Source organism: Plodia interpunctella, chromosome 27 (assembly GCF_027563975.2).
Source record: "Plodia interpunctella isolate USDA-ARS_2022_Savannah chromosome 27, ilPloInte3.2, whole genome shotgun sequence".
In the NCBI taxonomy this organism is placed as follows: domain Eukaryota; kingdom Metazoa; phylum Arthropoda; class Insecta; order Lepidoptera; family Pyralidae; genus Plodia; species Plodia interpunctella.
This window is the reverse complement of record NC_071320.1, coordinates 3484-17500: the sequence shown is the minus strand read 5'-3', so window position 1 is coordinate 17500 and position 14017 is coordinate 3484. Positions and strand designations below refer to the sequence as shown.

Genomic DNA, 14017 nt, shown 5'->3' with positions numbered 1-14017 from the left:
GTCGCTCTCGATGTTGACGTGAGCGACTACCCATGTGGTTTTACCGCATCCGGGCACCCCGTTCACCCATGTGAAAGCTGTGGTCGCCAAGCATTCCAGTCGGGTGCTATCTGTCAGGTTCCCGAAGATGGTGTTAGCCATCTCAAGAATTCTGTCTTCTAGCATCACTCTGGTGCACTTGGCAATCACAACCTTCGGGTCACTGGGGGGACATATTGGCCGGATGAGGTCCCTCTCTCCCGGCTGGCTCTTTTCGAGTTCTATGAAGCCTTCCGTTGCGCAGTATGCCGCCATATACTCCCCGCACACGCTACCGTGTATAACACGTTGTGTGTCTAGGTCGTAAATTGCGGCCTCCGCTTCTTCCAGTTTCACTTCGAGCGACTTGACGTTGCCACGTTTGTAAGTCTGCAGTATCGCACTGCAGATGTCCGCGTTGACTTTCCTTGTGGCAGCCGTTATCGCTAAGAACTCTCGAAGAGCGTTCTCCATGTGTGCCAGCTGATCGTTCGCTGGCTTCAGCCGAGGGGGGGTCACAAGCCCCATATCCGCTCTGGTTCGCTGGGTGATCTGCGTAACCTCTTGGCGGGATATGGATGGGGCTGTGAATTTTTCCACTGCCGTTTCCAGTTGAACCGTTCCTCTGAGTTTTCTCATCTTCTCTTTTACCGGGCTTACGATAGCTTGGGCCATTCGGTTTAGGAGTGTGGCAACCGTGGACTTCTTCCTATCTTTGTCCTGGTCGGTGCCTTTCTGCTTCGACTGGCGACTCTCCTCTTCGAGCGCTTGTTGCAGCCTCTCCGATCCGCTGATATCCCGAACTTGGTTCAGGGATCCCCCGCGGCTCGTAGTGGCTTCGCTTCCACCCTGGTCACGTCTCAAGAGAAACCCGAGGTCTTGACCTCTGTTCTCATATACCACTACCTCATGATGTTTTGAGGCTTCAAGGGCGCCCAGATGATCTCTTGTTTCGCCCGTGTGGTGAGACACTGCCATGGCATCCACGCTTAGCACTCTAGGAATGGGAGTATCCCCCAGAACACAGCCCCCTATCGACGTTAGCACGCTGCAGACCTTCTGAAAAGCCGTAGAGATGTCATCAGTGGCGAAAAGTGCGATGGTTTTGTTCTTCCTCCGCACCATTCGACACCGCTGATCCCCCACGGAGACCGTAGGTAAGGCGTCGTAAACTTTACGGCGCATGGTCGTTTTGCTTGTGCTTCCGTTCAACAGGAGTCCGAGTCCCGGTGAGATATAGATGTTAGTCTTCGCCCTGTCGTTGCAGAAGGCCACTCCCACTCGTTCCGAGTTGTTGTTCATGAACATGGCAACTCCTCGGACCCGCAGCCTGGGCTTCCCCGCTTCTCCGGCTTTTAAGAGTGTGGACAACTGATCTTGGTTGTCTGATGAGTACTGCTGCACCTGTGTGTTGATGGTGTCGGTGCGTGTGGTGTTAGTGTCGGTGTTAGTGGAGTTGGTGTCGGTGTTGATGTTAGTGTTGGTGGATGGTTGCGCCTCTGCAGTCTTATTGCGTTTTGTCGCAATGGCCGCTACTTCCTCGATGTAGTTGAGGAAGTGACTCCTTGTTGACTTATTTTGCAGCAGATCTCCCAACACTTCCCGCCTCAACTTTGTGTCGCAGATACACTCCAGGTTGTAACGGGCAGTCTGAAACCTGGGGCAGTCGAGTAATATGTGCCATACCGATTCGCTGACATTCGGGTCACACTCACATCCGGGACTGTCTCTCAACATGAACCGGTGCAGGTATTCTCCGAAGCCGCCATGTCCCGTCAGGATTTGTACGTGCAGGTGATTTAGATTCGTTCCTCGCACGAAACTGTAAGCTTTGCTTACATTGGGGAAGAACGTTCTTGTGACCGCACCTTGGGAGGCAGTATCGAATCTATCCTGCCATCTGGCTATAGATTCCTCCCTTATCTTCCTTCTGACGTATGACAGCGGAACTTCTGCGTAATCGGGTGAAGAGGTCTCTTTCGAGGCTCCTTCTTTGGCAAGCTCATCCGCCCTTTCGTTTCCCGCCGTTCCCACGTGAGCTCTGAGCCAGAACAAACGGACCTCCCTCCCTCGCGACCGCATCTCAGCAATGCTCTCCTTTATGGCCTTTGCCAGAGGATGGGTTAGCCGAGTGCTGCACAACAGATCCAGCGACGATCTTGAGTCGCTCAGGATGTTGATTGCTGCATCTTCGCTTTCCAACGCTCCGGACACTGCCCTGTGGAGTGCATAGATCTCAGACTGGAATACGGTGCACGTGGAGTCCAGGCTGAAGACTTGGCTGTGTGTCTCCTTGCCATCTTCCCACCATGTAAGTGCCGCTCCCACCCTGCCTTCCATTTTACTTCCATCGGTGTAAACCTGTGGGCCAGTAATCTGGAGTGCAGTTTGGGTGGCATCTGTCATGTCCTCGAGCAGAGTGTACTCTAGTTGGAGTTTAGTGGCCGGGTGTGGTAAATCTTTGGCTTTTACAATCTCCTCGAGTTTACGATCTGGTGGTAGGAAGTCGACGGAGAGCCCCTTCTTCGCCTCGTAAAGGGATGCCACTTCCTGGATTCTCAGGTCCAGCGGTAGGATTCCTGCAAGGATTAGCGCTGCAGGCAGAGACGTTGTTCTGTACGCCTTGCAGATCCTTTGCGCGAAACCCCTCTGGAGTGTATCTAGCGCTTTCCTGTTGGTTAGGTTTTCAGACGCTTTTGCCCATGCGCAGGCCCCATAGGTCGCAATAGGTTCTATTACTGCGACGTATAGTGTCCTGATAATTTCTCCATTAAGTCCCCAGGTGACTCTTGCTGCGCATATCAGCTGTTTATATATGCTGGCCGCTTTGGTGCAGATGTTTCGCACGTGCGAGTTGAAGTTGAGCCACCTGTCTATGGTCAGTCCTAGGAGTTTGATCTCGTCTACCAGAGATAGGGTTGTTCCGGACATGGTGATTTGGGGAGGAGTGTACTTCAGTTTTTTTGTTAGCAACATGACTTGCGTCTTGTGTGCTGCGAAGTTTAACTTGTTCTCTCTACCCCATTCTACCGTCCGCTCCAATATTCTGTTGACGCGATCCTCCATTCCATCTATGGACTCTCCGGAGAATACCAGGACCCCATCATCTGCGAAGGCCTGACAGTAGACTTCCTCGGACGATAATCTTTGCAGGAGGGGATCCAATATGATGTTCCAGAAAGTAGGGCCTCCAATGGAGCCCTGCACACATCCCTTGGTTGTTTCCCGCTCGCTGGTTTCGCCTGCATAATTAACGATTATCTTTCTGTCTTTGAGGTATGAGTCCACCATCAGGTACAGATTTCTGGGGCAACGTCTGATCCTTAGTTGGTTCATCAGAGCCGGCCACCACGCGTTGTCGAAGGCCCCCTCTATGTCCAGCGACACTATCAACACGGATCTTCCCGCTTCCTTTTCCGCGTTGACGTGCTTCAGCAGGTCATACAGGGCGTCCTCGGTTCCGCGCTGCGGCAAGAAACCGTACTGCCTTGGGCTGAGGGTTGGGAGTAGGTGCCATTGTAGTCTTCTCACAAAAAGTTTCTCTAACGTTTTTCCCAGGACGGACAACAGTCCGATGGGGCGATAGGATTTGGGGCTGGTGTAATCTTCTTTGCCCGGTTTGTTGAGAATGACTACATGGGCGATCTTCCACTGTCTCGGAAAGTAAGAAATGGCTAGGCATTTGTTGGCAATTGCCATGAATACTTCCCTTGAGCAGCGAATCGCTCTGGCACAAATGTCCGAGGTGAACCCGTCCGGTCCCGGTGCCTTTTTGGGGTTTTGCTCTTGCAGCACAGCCTCCAATTCGGCCTCGGTGAACGGTGGGTCGTCCTCTTTCAATTCTCCCAAACGCTTTTGAGGTGTTTCTTGCACAATTTTTCGGAGTTGAGTGTGATACGGGGTATCGGTTACCACCGCGTCCTCAGGGTAGAAGGTGTTCGCCAGTAGATCGGCAGATTGCTTGGGGTCCAACGTCTTTCCATCCGGTCCCCTTAGAAGTGGTTCTTCTTTCCTTCCTGATGTTTTCCTGAGGACACGGTAGATTCCGTCCCACATACTCTCTCTCTCCTGCTTTGTGCAGAACTCCTTCCAGCTTCGAGTTTGGGCCTCTGCTGATTGCTTGGCGTATAACGCCTTGGCCTCATTATACTCTTGCAGTACGTGTTCCTTCCGGTGCGGGGCAGCGTTTTTAATCCTTTTCTTTTTACGAACGAGGTCCCTTTTTAGGTGTTCTATTTCTTCCGTCCACCAGGGAAGGGGGGTACCTTGGCGCCTTCTGCCTATCTTAGGGATCGCGCTTTCGCACGCTTCCCGAATAGCTGTTATGTAGGCTTCTGTAAGGATCTCCATTTCCTCTCCGGTCACTATCTCTCCTACTCTGGCAGGTGTTATGTCCCTTTCCGCAAGCAAAGACAGGAGTGTTTCGTCGAACGCTAACCAGTTTGCCTTTTTGGTGTTGTACACTCTAGTGGTGGGGGCTGCTGCGTGTTGCAACCGCACTCCTAACTCTAGTGTGTACGTGATGGCGTTGTGGTCTGATGTAATGAGCGTCCTGTCGACTTTCCAGTTCCTGATCTTTCCCAACAGTGAAGAACTACACGCAGTCACGTCAACTATGCTGGTGCATAGAACGTTTCTCCGCCAGACTTCGAAGGTCGGTGTGTTTCCGGTGTTGAGGATGTGGTAATCCATTTCGTTGATGAAGGCGTTGTATTCCGTCCCTCTCTCGTTCTCGGATTCGCTGCCCCACCAGTGGCTCCAGGCATTCACGTCTCCCGCTAACAAGGTGTTTGGCGTGTTAAGCGATTTGCATGTCGCCTTGGTTCGCTCAATGTAGGGACCTATGTCGGCCGCTCCGTCAAAGTATACAGAGACTACTCCAAGCCTGAAGCTGCCTGCTTCCAGCACCACTGCAGATTCCGTTTCGGTCACCAGCTGAGGATCGTGTATGATCCTGAACTGGTCACCGAAAACTATTATCGCTGCTTTAACTGGGTTCCGGCTGCTGATGTTTGAGGAGCACTGGATTACTCTAGTGCCGGGGTACTGCTTTACTCTGCCGCTGGATCCAGTATATGGTTCCTGCACCAGTGCAATAGCAATACCTTTCTCTTCTGCTACTTTTAGTAGCTCGGCTGTGGCGATCTTGGAGTGCTGGAGATTGATTTGCACAATCCCCAGTTTTGTCCCTGCTCCTTCTCCAGAGGTACCAGGTCCGTTCATCTGGCTGCCCTTAGCAATACGCTATCTTAGAACGCGCTAATCTGTCCCACACTAAGCGCTCTGGGCACTCTTCGCTGAATGCCATGTGGGGGAAGATGTCGTGTGCCTTGGCGTCCTTGCAGTTTTTGCACTTTGGAGGCCTTTCCTCCTGCCTGGTTCTGCACTCCTGCCAGGAGTGGGCGCCGCCGCAGTAATTGCAATACTGCGCCGACTCCCGGCAGAGTGCTTTAGGATGTCCGAACCCTAGGCATTTGGCGCACTGCACGAGGGGGGATTGATCCTCTACATCTCTCCTGTGTATTGCAATATGGATCTTTCCCTCCTCAAGCATGCGCTTGTGGAGTAAGGGTGCAACCTCGAATACTGCGTGGCACTGTAGCGGGTTCCTTGCTCGCTTTCGGTACCTTAATCGGATGTGTTGTTGGTCGCCAGGAAGTTTTTCAAACAGTTTCCTGTTTTGGGCCTTAATGTGCTCGACCATCTCCTCATCCTTCAGGTACGCCATGATGTTATTCACCTTGATTAGGGGGTTTTGTGGCTTTGCCTCCTGAACTTTCAGGGATGCGTTTTTTTTAATTTGGGACTGCAATTTCCTGGCGTCCTCTTTATCCTCACAGCTCAGCAGGATCTTGCTGTTCCTCGCCTTCCTTACCCTGTCCACTATGACGCCGGTATTTTTAAAGTCCAGCGTCTGTGTGATTATCTCCAGCACTTTCTCTCCCGTATTGGTTGGGTCCGTGCTAGAGATTATCAGTGTGTGGTTGGGGTTCTTTTGTGGCTTTGGTGTTTTAGCCACGGCGGCATAGTCTCTTGCTTGCTGTTTGGGCATTGGAGGAGCCGTTGGGATTGCAGCGTTTTTAACTGAGGAGTTGTACCACTCCATAGTTTTTCGGCTGTTTGTGGCTATCTCCGACACCTCCGCCCTTATCGGGTTTAGCATTCCCTCAATTTGGGCAGCGGTGTCGGCGATTGCCAGTTCAGCTCCGAGTCCTGGGCCGGTATTGTTTGCCGAGTTGGAGAGAGCTACATCTTTTACCTCTTCTACACCATCGAGGATTCTCTTTGCCTTGGTCATCAGGGGGGCGGTGACCTCTCGGATTTCATCCCCGATCTCCTCTTTCGAGACTGGTCTGAGGCTTCGGATTTCTCGGAGCATACGCTCCATCTCCAGCCTCAGCTCCTTTACCTCCTCCTTTATGCCTTTGAAGGAGGACTCATCGGTCTCTTGCTGTGTGGGAGATTGGGGAGTTACCTCACTTCGCTCCCTGATGGTGGTGGTGTCGGTCTTTAGATAGTGCACCTCGTGAACTAGAGATCCTACCGTGTTTGTTAGGTCCTGTAGCTTCTCCGACAGCTTAGGCTTCGCTGCCCGATTACTCCTCAGGGGGTGGCGCCTTGTTAGTCTGGCGCGTTTTGGCTTTTTGTTTGGCGCTGGTGTGGACTTTTGGCCCATCTCGAGGTGGACGGTCTTCACCGATTTGGTGACCACTCCGTCCATCTCGAAATTTAGCCAGCTCTGTACGTTCTCGACAGAGCTTTGAGTTCCTTTTAGAGACTCCAGCATCTCTTTGAGCCTTGCGTCAAACTTTGCCTGTTGGTCCTGGAGGGCTTTTTGATGGGCTCTCTCTACACTCACCATGTATTTTGTTGCCCTCGTCCGTTCCAACTCCAGGTTCAGGCGGTGCCTGCTTCTGGATTCGGCCAGGGCGAGGACAATCTCAAAGAGATTGCCCATGCACTCCACAGCGGTCGCTCTTAATTCCCTTTTCAGGGTTTTTGAGCTTTCTACCGCGTCCTTCCCCTTCTGGTAGTAATCTCTGGCTGCGTCTGTTGCCATGTCTTTAGATACTCCCCTGTGTGGTCCGAGGGGGGGGAGTATGCTCTGCCTTCTTTCGGCAAACTCTTCACCATGCCATGCCCAGCCTGCCTCTGGCCTCTCCTCCTCCCACGCCACTGGATTGCTCAGCTTCTCTTGCGAGTCGCTGGCTTCGGACTCTGGCGATTCCTCTTGCTGTGCGGAGGTGGTGGAGATCACTATCGAGTAGTGATCATGTTTTGGGGGGGCATGAGTGGGCATTGGCGGCTCTGGGGTTTCCGGTGACTTCGGAGTCGTGGGTGGTACTTCCCCTGTTGGCGTGTGTGTCAGGTGTTTTTCCTCTCCTGTTTCGACAGAAGAGGGTGTCATGGTTGTGGTGTTAGGTTTTTCCTCTCCTGTTTCGGCAGAAGAGGGCGTCATGTTAGTAGTGTTTGGTGTGTCAGGGGGTTGTGTGAGGTCTATCTGCGAGGCCTCTAGTACCGAGACGTCCGCCAGATTCCTGGCATCGTCTATTTGGCCTCTTCTGGCTGCAGCTTGCGCGCCTTTTATGACCACTGCTCTTCGCAACCCTCCAGTCTTTGTTTTCTTTTTGGCTGACTGTGCCAGTGCCCAGCTTCTTCCCACTTCCATGGCGCCTTTTGGTGGGCTCTTGGTCACCTTTTTGGCCTTTTTGGGAGCGGAGGTTTTGGGTAGTTTGCTGGGCCCTGGCACAGCTCTCTTGTCCTTTTCTGTCGTGTGCTGTCCCGTAACCAGTGGCTGGCGTGTGATCGGCGAGATGGGGACCGCCGGTGCCCCTGTCACTTCGCTGGAGGCGCCGCTGTTCTCGGCGCGGACTTGACAGTCAGCCGCTGGGGATGGGGACGACGACATCTCGGTTTTTTTTTTTTTTTTTTACAAATTTAATCTATCTTAAACTATTTAAAATCTAATAAACTTAATATCTAAAACTTAATCTACCGCCAATGGTACTTGCCGCAGCTTGCCGCGAAGATGGTGGATGCGCGCTGGTGGTCGTGCTGCTTTGTTGGTTTTCCGGAGCTTTCTTCACTCCTCCGGTGTTCAGGTGTCCGCTTCCTCAATTCCGTCGGGGCCAATCTCTTGGAATTTCAGAGACGATTCTAATGAGCCGTCTCACTACTCTGTAGCTCCAAGGGTGTCGGAGATAGCCCTAGGGGGGTGAGGAAGCGACCACGGGGGGGAGGGGGCAGGTCTTTGTTGGGAACCGCAAGGCTTTGCGGTTTATGAAGAAGACCTGCGGGGATGTCCTTATGGGGCTAATTCCCGAAGTGTTCCCGGCTCCCGGTGTTCCCGATCCAAAATCCTGGACTCTGGTGGGGCCAAGTTGTAGATCTTCAGTTGCCCTTTCGTTTGAGCCCTCTCTCGGCTTCCTATCTTCAGCGGTTCCCGAGTTATAGCCAGAGGGGAAAAGTGCCTGAGGGGGGGGAGGGGCGAGGGGGGGGGGGGGGAGAAAAAGTTATTTTCGTCTGAAACGGATAGATCCGGCGTCAGACGAAAAAATTTTTGCGGGGGGGGTGCGGGGGTGAGGGGGAAGGAAAATGGAATACGGCTAGCCGGTTCCTGTGGGAAGATCACGTTCTCCCGAGTTGAACGAGTCCAATCTCGGGTGTCCTGTGACCTGGGAAAGGAGAGATCCCTCAGGGCAACTTTACACACCTGATGATGGGCTGGTCTGCAGGGGGGCGAGGTCTCGGAGCCCGCTTCGGAGTCTTCAGGTCCGTCGACAGTGGATCGCTGGCCGCAGAGATGACGCTCGTGACGTTACCTCTGAGCTTCGACGCGAGTTTGCCGAACGTCACGATAGGCAGCGGTCTCTCGGTTTGTATGGGGATTTTTAGATACGCGGGAGCTAATAACTCCCGTGTTTGTGGACCGATTTCGATGTTCCAAAATTTGGCTTTCACAGCTCGTCGGCGGCCACAAGATGATATAAAGATCTAAAAAATCCCACTTGCCTGAACCGAGTTATTCCTTCCTGGACTTCTCCTGCTTCTCCTCGGGAACCCTTTGGAGGTACGCACTTGCCCACACGAATCCTGGTGAGTCGGATACTTGGGAGCACAATGAAAACACTTCGGGAGCACTAGCACACGAAAAACCAATTTTTTCGAATTTTTTGCGCGGAGCAGATGTTATTTGGGCGCTTGTAAGGCGAGTACTCGGGTTAGGTTAGGTTAGGTTAGGTTAGGTTAGGTTAGGTTAGGTTAGGTTAGGTTAGGTTAGGTTAGGTTAGGTTAGGTTAGGTTAGGTTAGGTTAGGTTAGGTTAGGTTAGGTTAGGTTAGGTTAGGTTAGGTTAGGTTAGGTTAGGTTAGGTTAGGTTAGGTTAGGTTAGGTTAGGTTAGGTTAGGTTAGGTTAGGTTAGGTTAGGTTAGGTTAGGTTAGGTTAGGTTAGGTTAGGTTAGGTTAGGTTAGGTTAGGTTAGGTTAGGTTAGGTTAGGTTAGGTTAGGTTAGGTTAGGTTAGGTTAGGTTAGGTTAGGTTAGGTTAGGTTAGGTTAGGTTAGGTTAGGTTAGGTTAGGTTAGGTTAGGTTAGGTTAGGTTAGGTTAGGTTAGGTTAGGTTAGGTTAGGTTAGGTTAGGTTAGGTTAGGTTAGGTTAGGTTAGGTTAGGTTAGGTTAGGTTAGGTTAGGTTAGGTTAGGTTAGGTTAGGTTAGGTTAGGTTAGGTTAGGTTAGGTTAGGTTAGGTTAGGTTAGGTTAGGTTAGGTTAGGTTAGGTTAGGTTAGGTTAGGTTAGGTTAGGTTAGGTTAGGTTAGGTTAGGTTAGGTTAGGTTAGGTTAGGTTAGGTTAGGTTAGGTTAGGTTAGGTTAGGTTAGGTTAGGTTAGGTTAGGTTAGGTTAGGTTAGGTTAGGTTAGGTTAGGTTAGGTTAGGTTAGGTTAGGTTAGGTTAGGTTAGGTTAGGTTAGGTTAGGTTAGGTTAGGTTAGGTTAGGTTAGGTTAGGTTAGGTTAGGTTAGGTTAGGTTAGGTTAGGTTAGGTTAGGTTAGGTTAGGTTAGGTTAGGTTAGGTTAGGTTAGGTTAGGTTAGGTTAGGTTAGGTTAGGTTAGGTTAGGTTAGGTTAGGTTAGGTTAGGTTAGGTTAGGTTAGGTTAGGTTAGGTTAGGTTAGGTTAGGTTAGGTTAGGTTAGGTTAGGTTAGGTTAGGTTAGGTTAGGTTAGGTTAGGTTAGGTTAGGTTAGGTTAGGTTAGGTTAGGTTAGGTTAGGTTAGGTTAGGTTAGGTTAGGTTAGGTTAGGTTAGGTTAGGTTAGGTTAGGTTAGGTTAGGTTAGGTTAGGTTAGGTTAGGTTAGGTTAGGTTAGGTTAGGTTAGGTTAGGTTAGGTTAGGTTAGGTTAGGTTAGGTTAGGTTAGGTTAGGTTAGGTTAGGTTAGGTTAGGTTAGGTTAGGTTAGGTTAGGTTAGGTTAGGTTAGGTTAGGTTAGGTTAGGTTAGGTTAGGTTAGGTTAGGTTAGGTTAGGTTAGGTTAGGTTAGGTTAGGTTAGGTTAGGTTAGGTTAGGTTAGGTTAGGTTAGGTTAGGTTAGGTTAGGTTAGGTTAGGTTAGGTTAGGTTAGGTTAGGTTAGGTTAGGTTAGGTTAGGTTAGGTTAGGTTAGGTTAGGTTAGGTTAGGTTAGGTTAGGTTAGGTTAGGTTAGGTTAGGTTAGGTTAGGTTAGGTTAGGTTAGGTTAGGTTAGGTTAGGTTAGGTTAGGTTAGGTTAGGTTAGGTTAGGTTAGGTTAGGTTAGGTTAGGTTAGGTTAGGTTAGGTTAGGTTAGGTTAGGTTAGGTTAGGTTAGGTTAGGTTAGGTTAGGTTAGGTTAGGTTAGGTTAGGTTAGGTTAGGTTAGGTTAGGTTAGGTTAGGTTAGGTTAGGTTAGGTTAGGTTAGGTTAGGTTAGGTTAGGTTAGGTTAGGTTAGGTTAGGTTAGGTTAGGTTAGGTTAGGTTAGGTTAGGTTAGGTTAGGTTAGGTTAGGTTAGGTTAGGTTAGGTTAGGTTAGGTTAGGTTAGGTTAGGTTAGGTTAGGTTAGGTTAGGTTAGGTTAGGTTAGGTTAGGTTAGGTTAGGTTAGGTTAGGTTAGGTTAGGTTAGGTTAGGTTAGGTTAGGTTAGGTTAGGTTAGGTTAGGTTAGGTTAGGTTAGGTTAGGTTAGGTTAGGTTAGGTTAGGTTAGGTTAGGTTAGGTTAGGTTAGGTTAGGTTAGGTTAGGTTAGGTTAGGTTAGGTTAGGTTAGGTTAGGTTAGGTTAGGTTAGGTTAGGTTAGGTTAGGTTAGGTTAGGTTAGGTTAGGTTAGGTTAGGTTAGGTTAGGTTAGGTTAGGTTAGGTTAGGTTAGGTTAGGTTAGGTTAGGTTAGGTTAGGTTAGGTTAGGTTAGGTTAGGTTAGGTTAGGTTAGGTTAGGTTAGGTTAGGTTAGGTTAGGTTAGGTTAGGTTAGGTTAGGTTAGGTTAGGTTAGGTTAGGTTAGGTTAGGTTAGGTTAGGTTAGGTTAGGTTAGGTTAGGTTAGGTTAGGTTAGGTTAGGTTAGGTTAGGTTAGGTTAGGTTAGGTTAGGTTAGGTTAGGTTAGGTTAGGTTAGGTTAGGTTAGGTTAGGTTAGGTTAGGTTAGGTTAGGTTAGGTTAGGTTAGGTTAGGTTAGGTTAGGTTAGGTTAGGTTAGGTTAGGTTAGGTTAGGTTAGGTTAGGTTAGGTTAGGTTAGGTTAGGTTAGGTTAGGTTAGGTTAGGTTAGGTTAGGTTAGGTTAGGTTAGGTTAGGTTAGGTTAGGTTAGGTTAGGTTAGGTTAGGTTAGGTTAGGTTAGGTTAGGTTAGGTTAGGTTAGGTTAGGTTAGGTTAGGTTAGGTTAGGTTAGGTTAGGTTAGGTTAGGTTAGGTTAGGTTAGGTTAGGTTAGGTTAGGTTAGGTTAGGTTAGGTTAGGTTAGGTTAGGTTAGGTTAGGTTAGGTTAGGTTAGGTTAGGTTAGGTTAGGTTAGGTTAGGTTAGGTTAGGTTAGGTTAGGTTAGGTTAGGTTAGGTTAGGTTAGGTTAGGTTAGGTTAGGTTAGGTTAGGTTAGGTTAGGTTAGGTTAGGTTAGGTTAGGTTAGGTTAGGTTAGGTTAGGTTAGGTTAGGTTAGGTTAGGTTAGGTTAGGTTAGGTTAGGTTAGGTTAGGTTAGGTTAGGTTAGGTTAGGTTAGGTTAGGTTAGGTTAGGTTAGGTTAGGTTAGGTTAGGTTAGGTTAGGTTAGGTTAGGTTAGGTTAGGTTAGGTTAGGTTAGGTTAGGTTAGGTTAGGTTAGGTTAGGTTAGGTTAGGTTAGGTTAGGTTAGGTTAGGTTAGGTTAGGTTAGGTTAGGTTAGGTTAGGTTAGGTTAGGTTAGGTTAGGTTAGGTTAGGTTAGGTTAGGTTAGGTTAGGTTAGGTTAGGTTAGGTTAGGTTAGGTTAGGTTAGGTTAGGTTAGGTTAGGTTAGGTTAGGTTAGGTTAGGTTAGGTTAGGTTAGGTTAGGTTAGGTTAGGTTAGGTTAGGTTAGGTTAGGTTAGGTTAGGTTAGGTTAGGTTAGGTTAGGTTAGGTTAGGTTAGGTTAGGTTAGGTTAGGTTAGGTTAGGTTAGGTTAGGTTAGGTTAGGTTAGGTTAGGTTAGGTTAGGTTAGGTTAGGTTAGGTTAGGTTAGGTTAGGTTAGGTTAGGTTAGGTTAGGTTAGGTTAGGTTAGGTTAGGTTAGGTTAGGTTAGGTTAGGTTAGGTTAGGTTAGGTTAGGTTAGGTTAGGTTAGGTTAGGTTAGGTTAGGTTAGGTTAGGTTAGGTTAGGTTAGGTTAGGTTAGGTTAGGTTAGGTTAGGTTAGGTTAGGTTAGGTTAGGTTAGGTTAGGTTAGGTTAGGTTAGGTTAGGTTAGGTTAGGTTAGGTTAGGTTAGGTTAGGTTAGGTTAGGTTAGGTTAGGTTAGGTTAGGTTAGGTTAGGTTAGGTTAGGTTAGGTTAGGTTAGGTTAGGTTAGGTTAGGTTAGGTTAGGTTAGGTTAGGTTAGGTTAGGTTAGGTTAGGTTAGGTTAGGTTAGGTTAGGTTAGGTTAGGTTAGGTTAGGTTAGGTTAGGTTAGGTTAGGTTAGGTTAGGTTAGGTTAGGTTAGGTTAGGTTAGGTTAGGTTAGGTTAGGTTAGGTTAGGTTAGGTTAGGTTAGGTTAGGTTAGGTTAGGTTAGGTTAGGTTAGGTTAGGTTAGGTTAGGTTAGGTTAGGTTAGGTTAGGTTAGGTTAGGTTAGGTTAGGTTAGGTTAGGTTAGGTTAGGTTAGGTTAGGTTAGGTTAGGTTAGGTTAGGTTAGGTTAGGTTAGGTTAGGTTAGGTTAGGTTAGGTTAGGTTAGGTTAGGTTAGGTTAGGTTAGGTTAGGTTAGGTTAGGTTAGGTTAGGTTAGGTTAGGTTAGGTTAGGTTAGGTTAGGTTAGGTTAGGTTAGGTTAGGTTAGGTTAGGTTAGGTTAGGTTAGGTTAGGTTAGGTTAGGTTAGGTTAGGTTAGGTTAGGTTAGGTTAGGTTAGGTTAGGTTAGGTTAGGTTAGGTTAGGTTAGGTTAGGTTAGGTTAGGTTAGGTTAGGTTAGGTTAGGTTAGGTTAGGTTAGGTTAGGTTAGGTTAGGTTAGGTTAGGTTAGGTTAGGTTAGGTTAGGTTAGGTTAGGTTAGGTTAGGTTAGGTTAGGTTAGGTTAGGTTAGGTTAGGTTAGGTTAGGTTAGGTTAGGTTAGGTTAGGTTAGGTTAGGTTAGGTTAGGTTAGGTTAGGTTAGGTTAGGTTAGGTTAGGTTAGGTTAGGTTAGGTTAGGTTAGGTTAGGTTAGGTTAGGTTAGGTTAGGTTAGGTTAGGTTAGGTTAGGTTAGGTTAGGTTAGGTTAGGTTAGGTTAGGTTAGGTTAGGTTAGGTTAGGTTAGGTTAGGTTAGGTTAGGTTAGGTTAGGTTAGGTTAGGTTAGGTTAGGTTAGGTTAGGTTAGGTTAGGTTAGGTTAGGTTAGGTTAGGTTAGGTTAGGTTAGGTTAGGTTAGGTTAGGTTA

General features: G+C 48.4%; 2 protein-coding genes across 2 annotated transcripts in view; both read right to left on the bottom strand.

The window, feature by feature from the left end:
- LOC128681443 (uncharacterized) overlaps positions 1-5241 on the bottom strand; it is a 6191-nt gene extending 950 nt beyond the window's left edge. The window contains exon 1 of the mRNA XM_053765327.2: positions 1-5241. This exon is cut by the window's left edge and continues 950 nt beyond it. Within this exon, the coding sequence (XP_053621302.1) occupies positions 1-5241 (5241 nt within the window).
- Positions 5242-5251: 10 nt separating this feature from the next.
- LOC128681444 (uncharacterized) lies at positions 5252-8521 on the bottom strand. Its single transcript, XM_053765328.2, has one exon. It carries the CDS (start codon positions 7925-7927, stop codon positions 5252-5254), a length of 2676 nt encoding a protein of 891 aa, XP_053621303.1. The 5' UTR covers positions 7928-8521.
- Positions 8522-14017: the final 5496 nt, after the last annotated feature.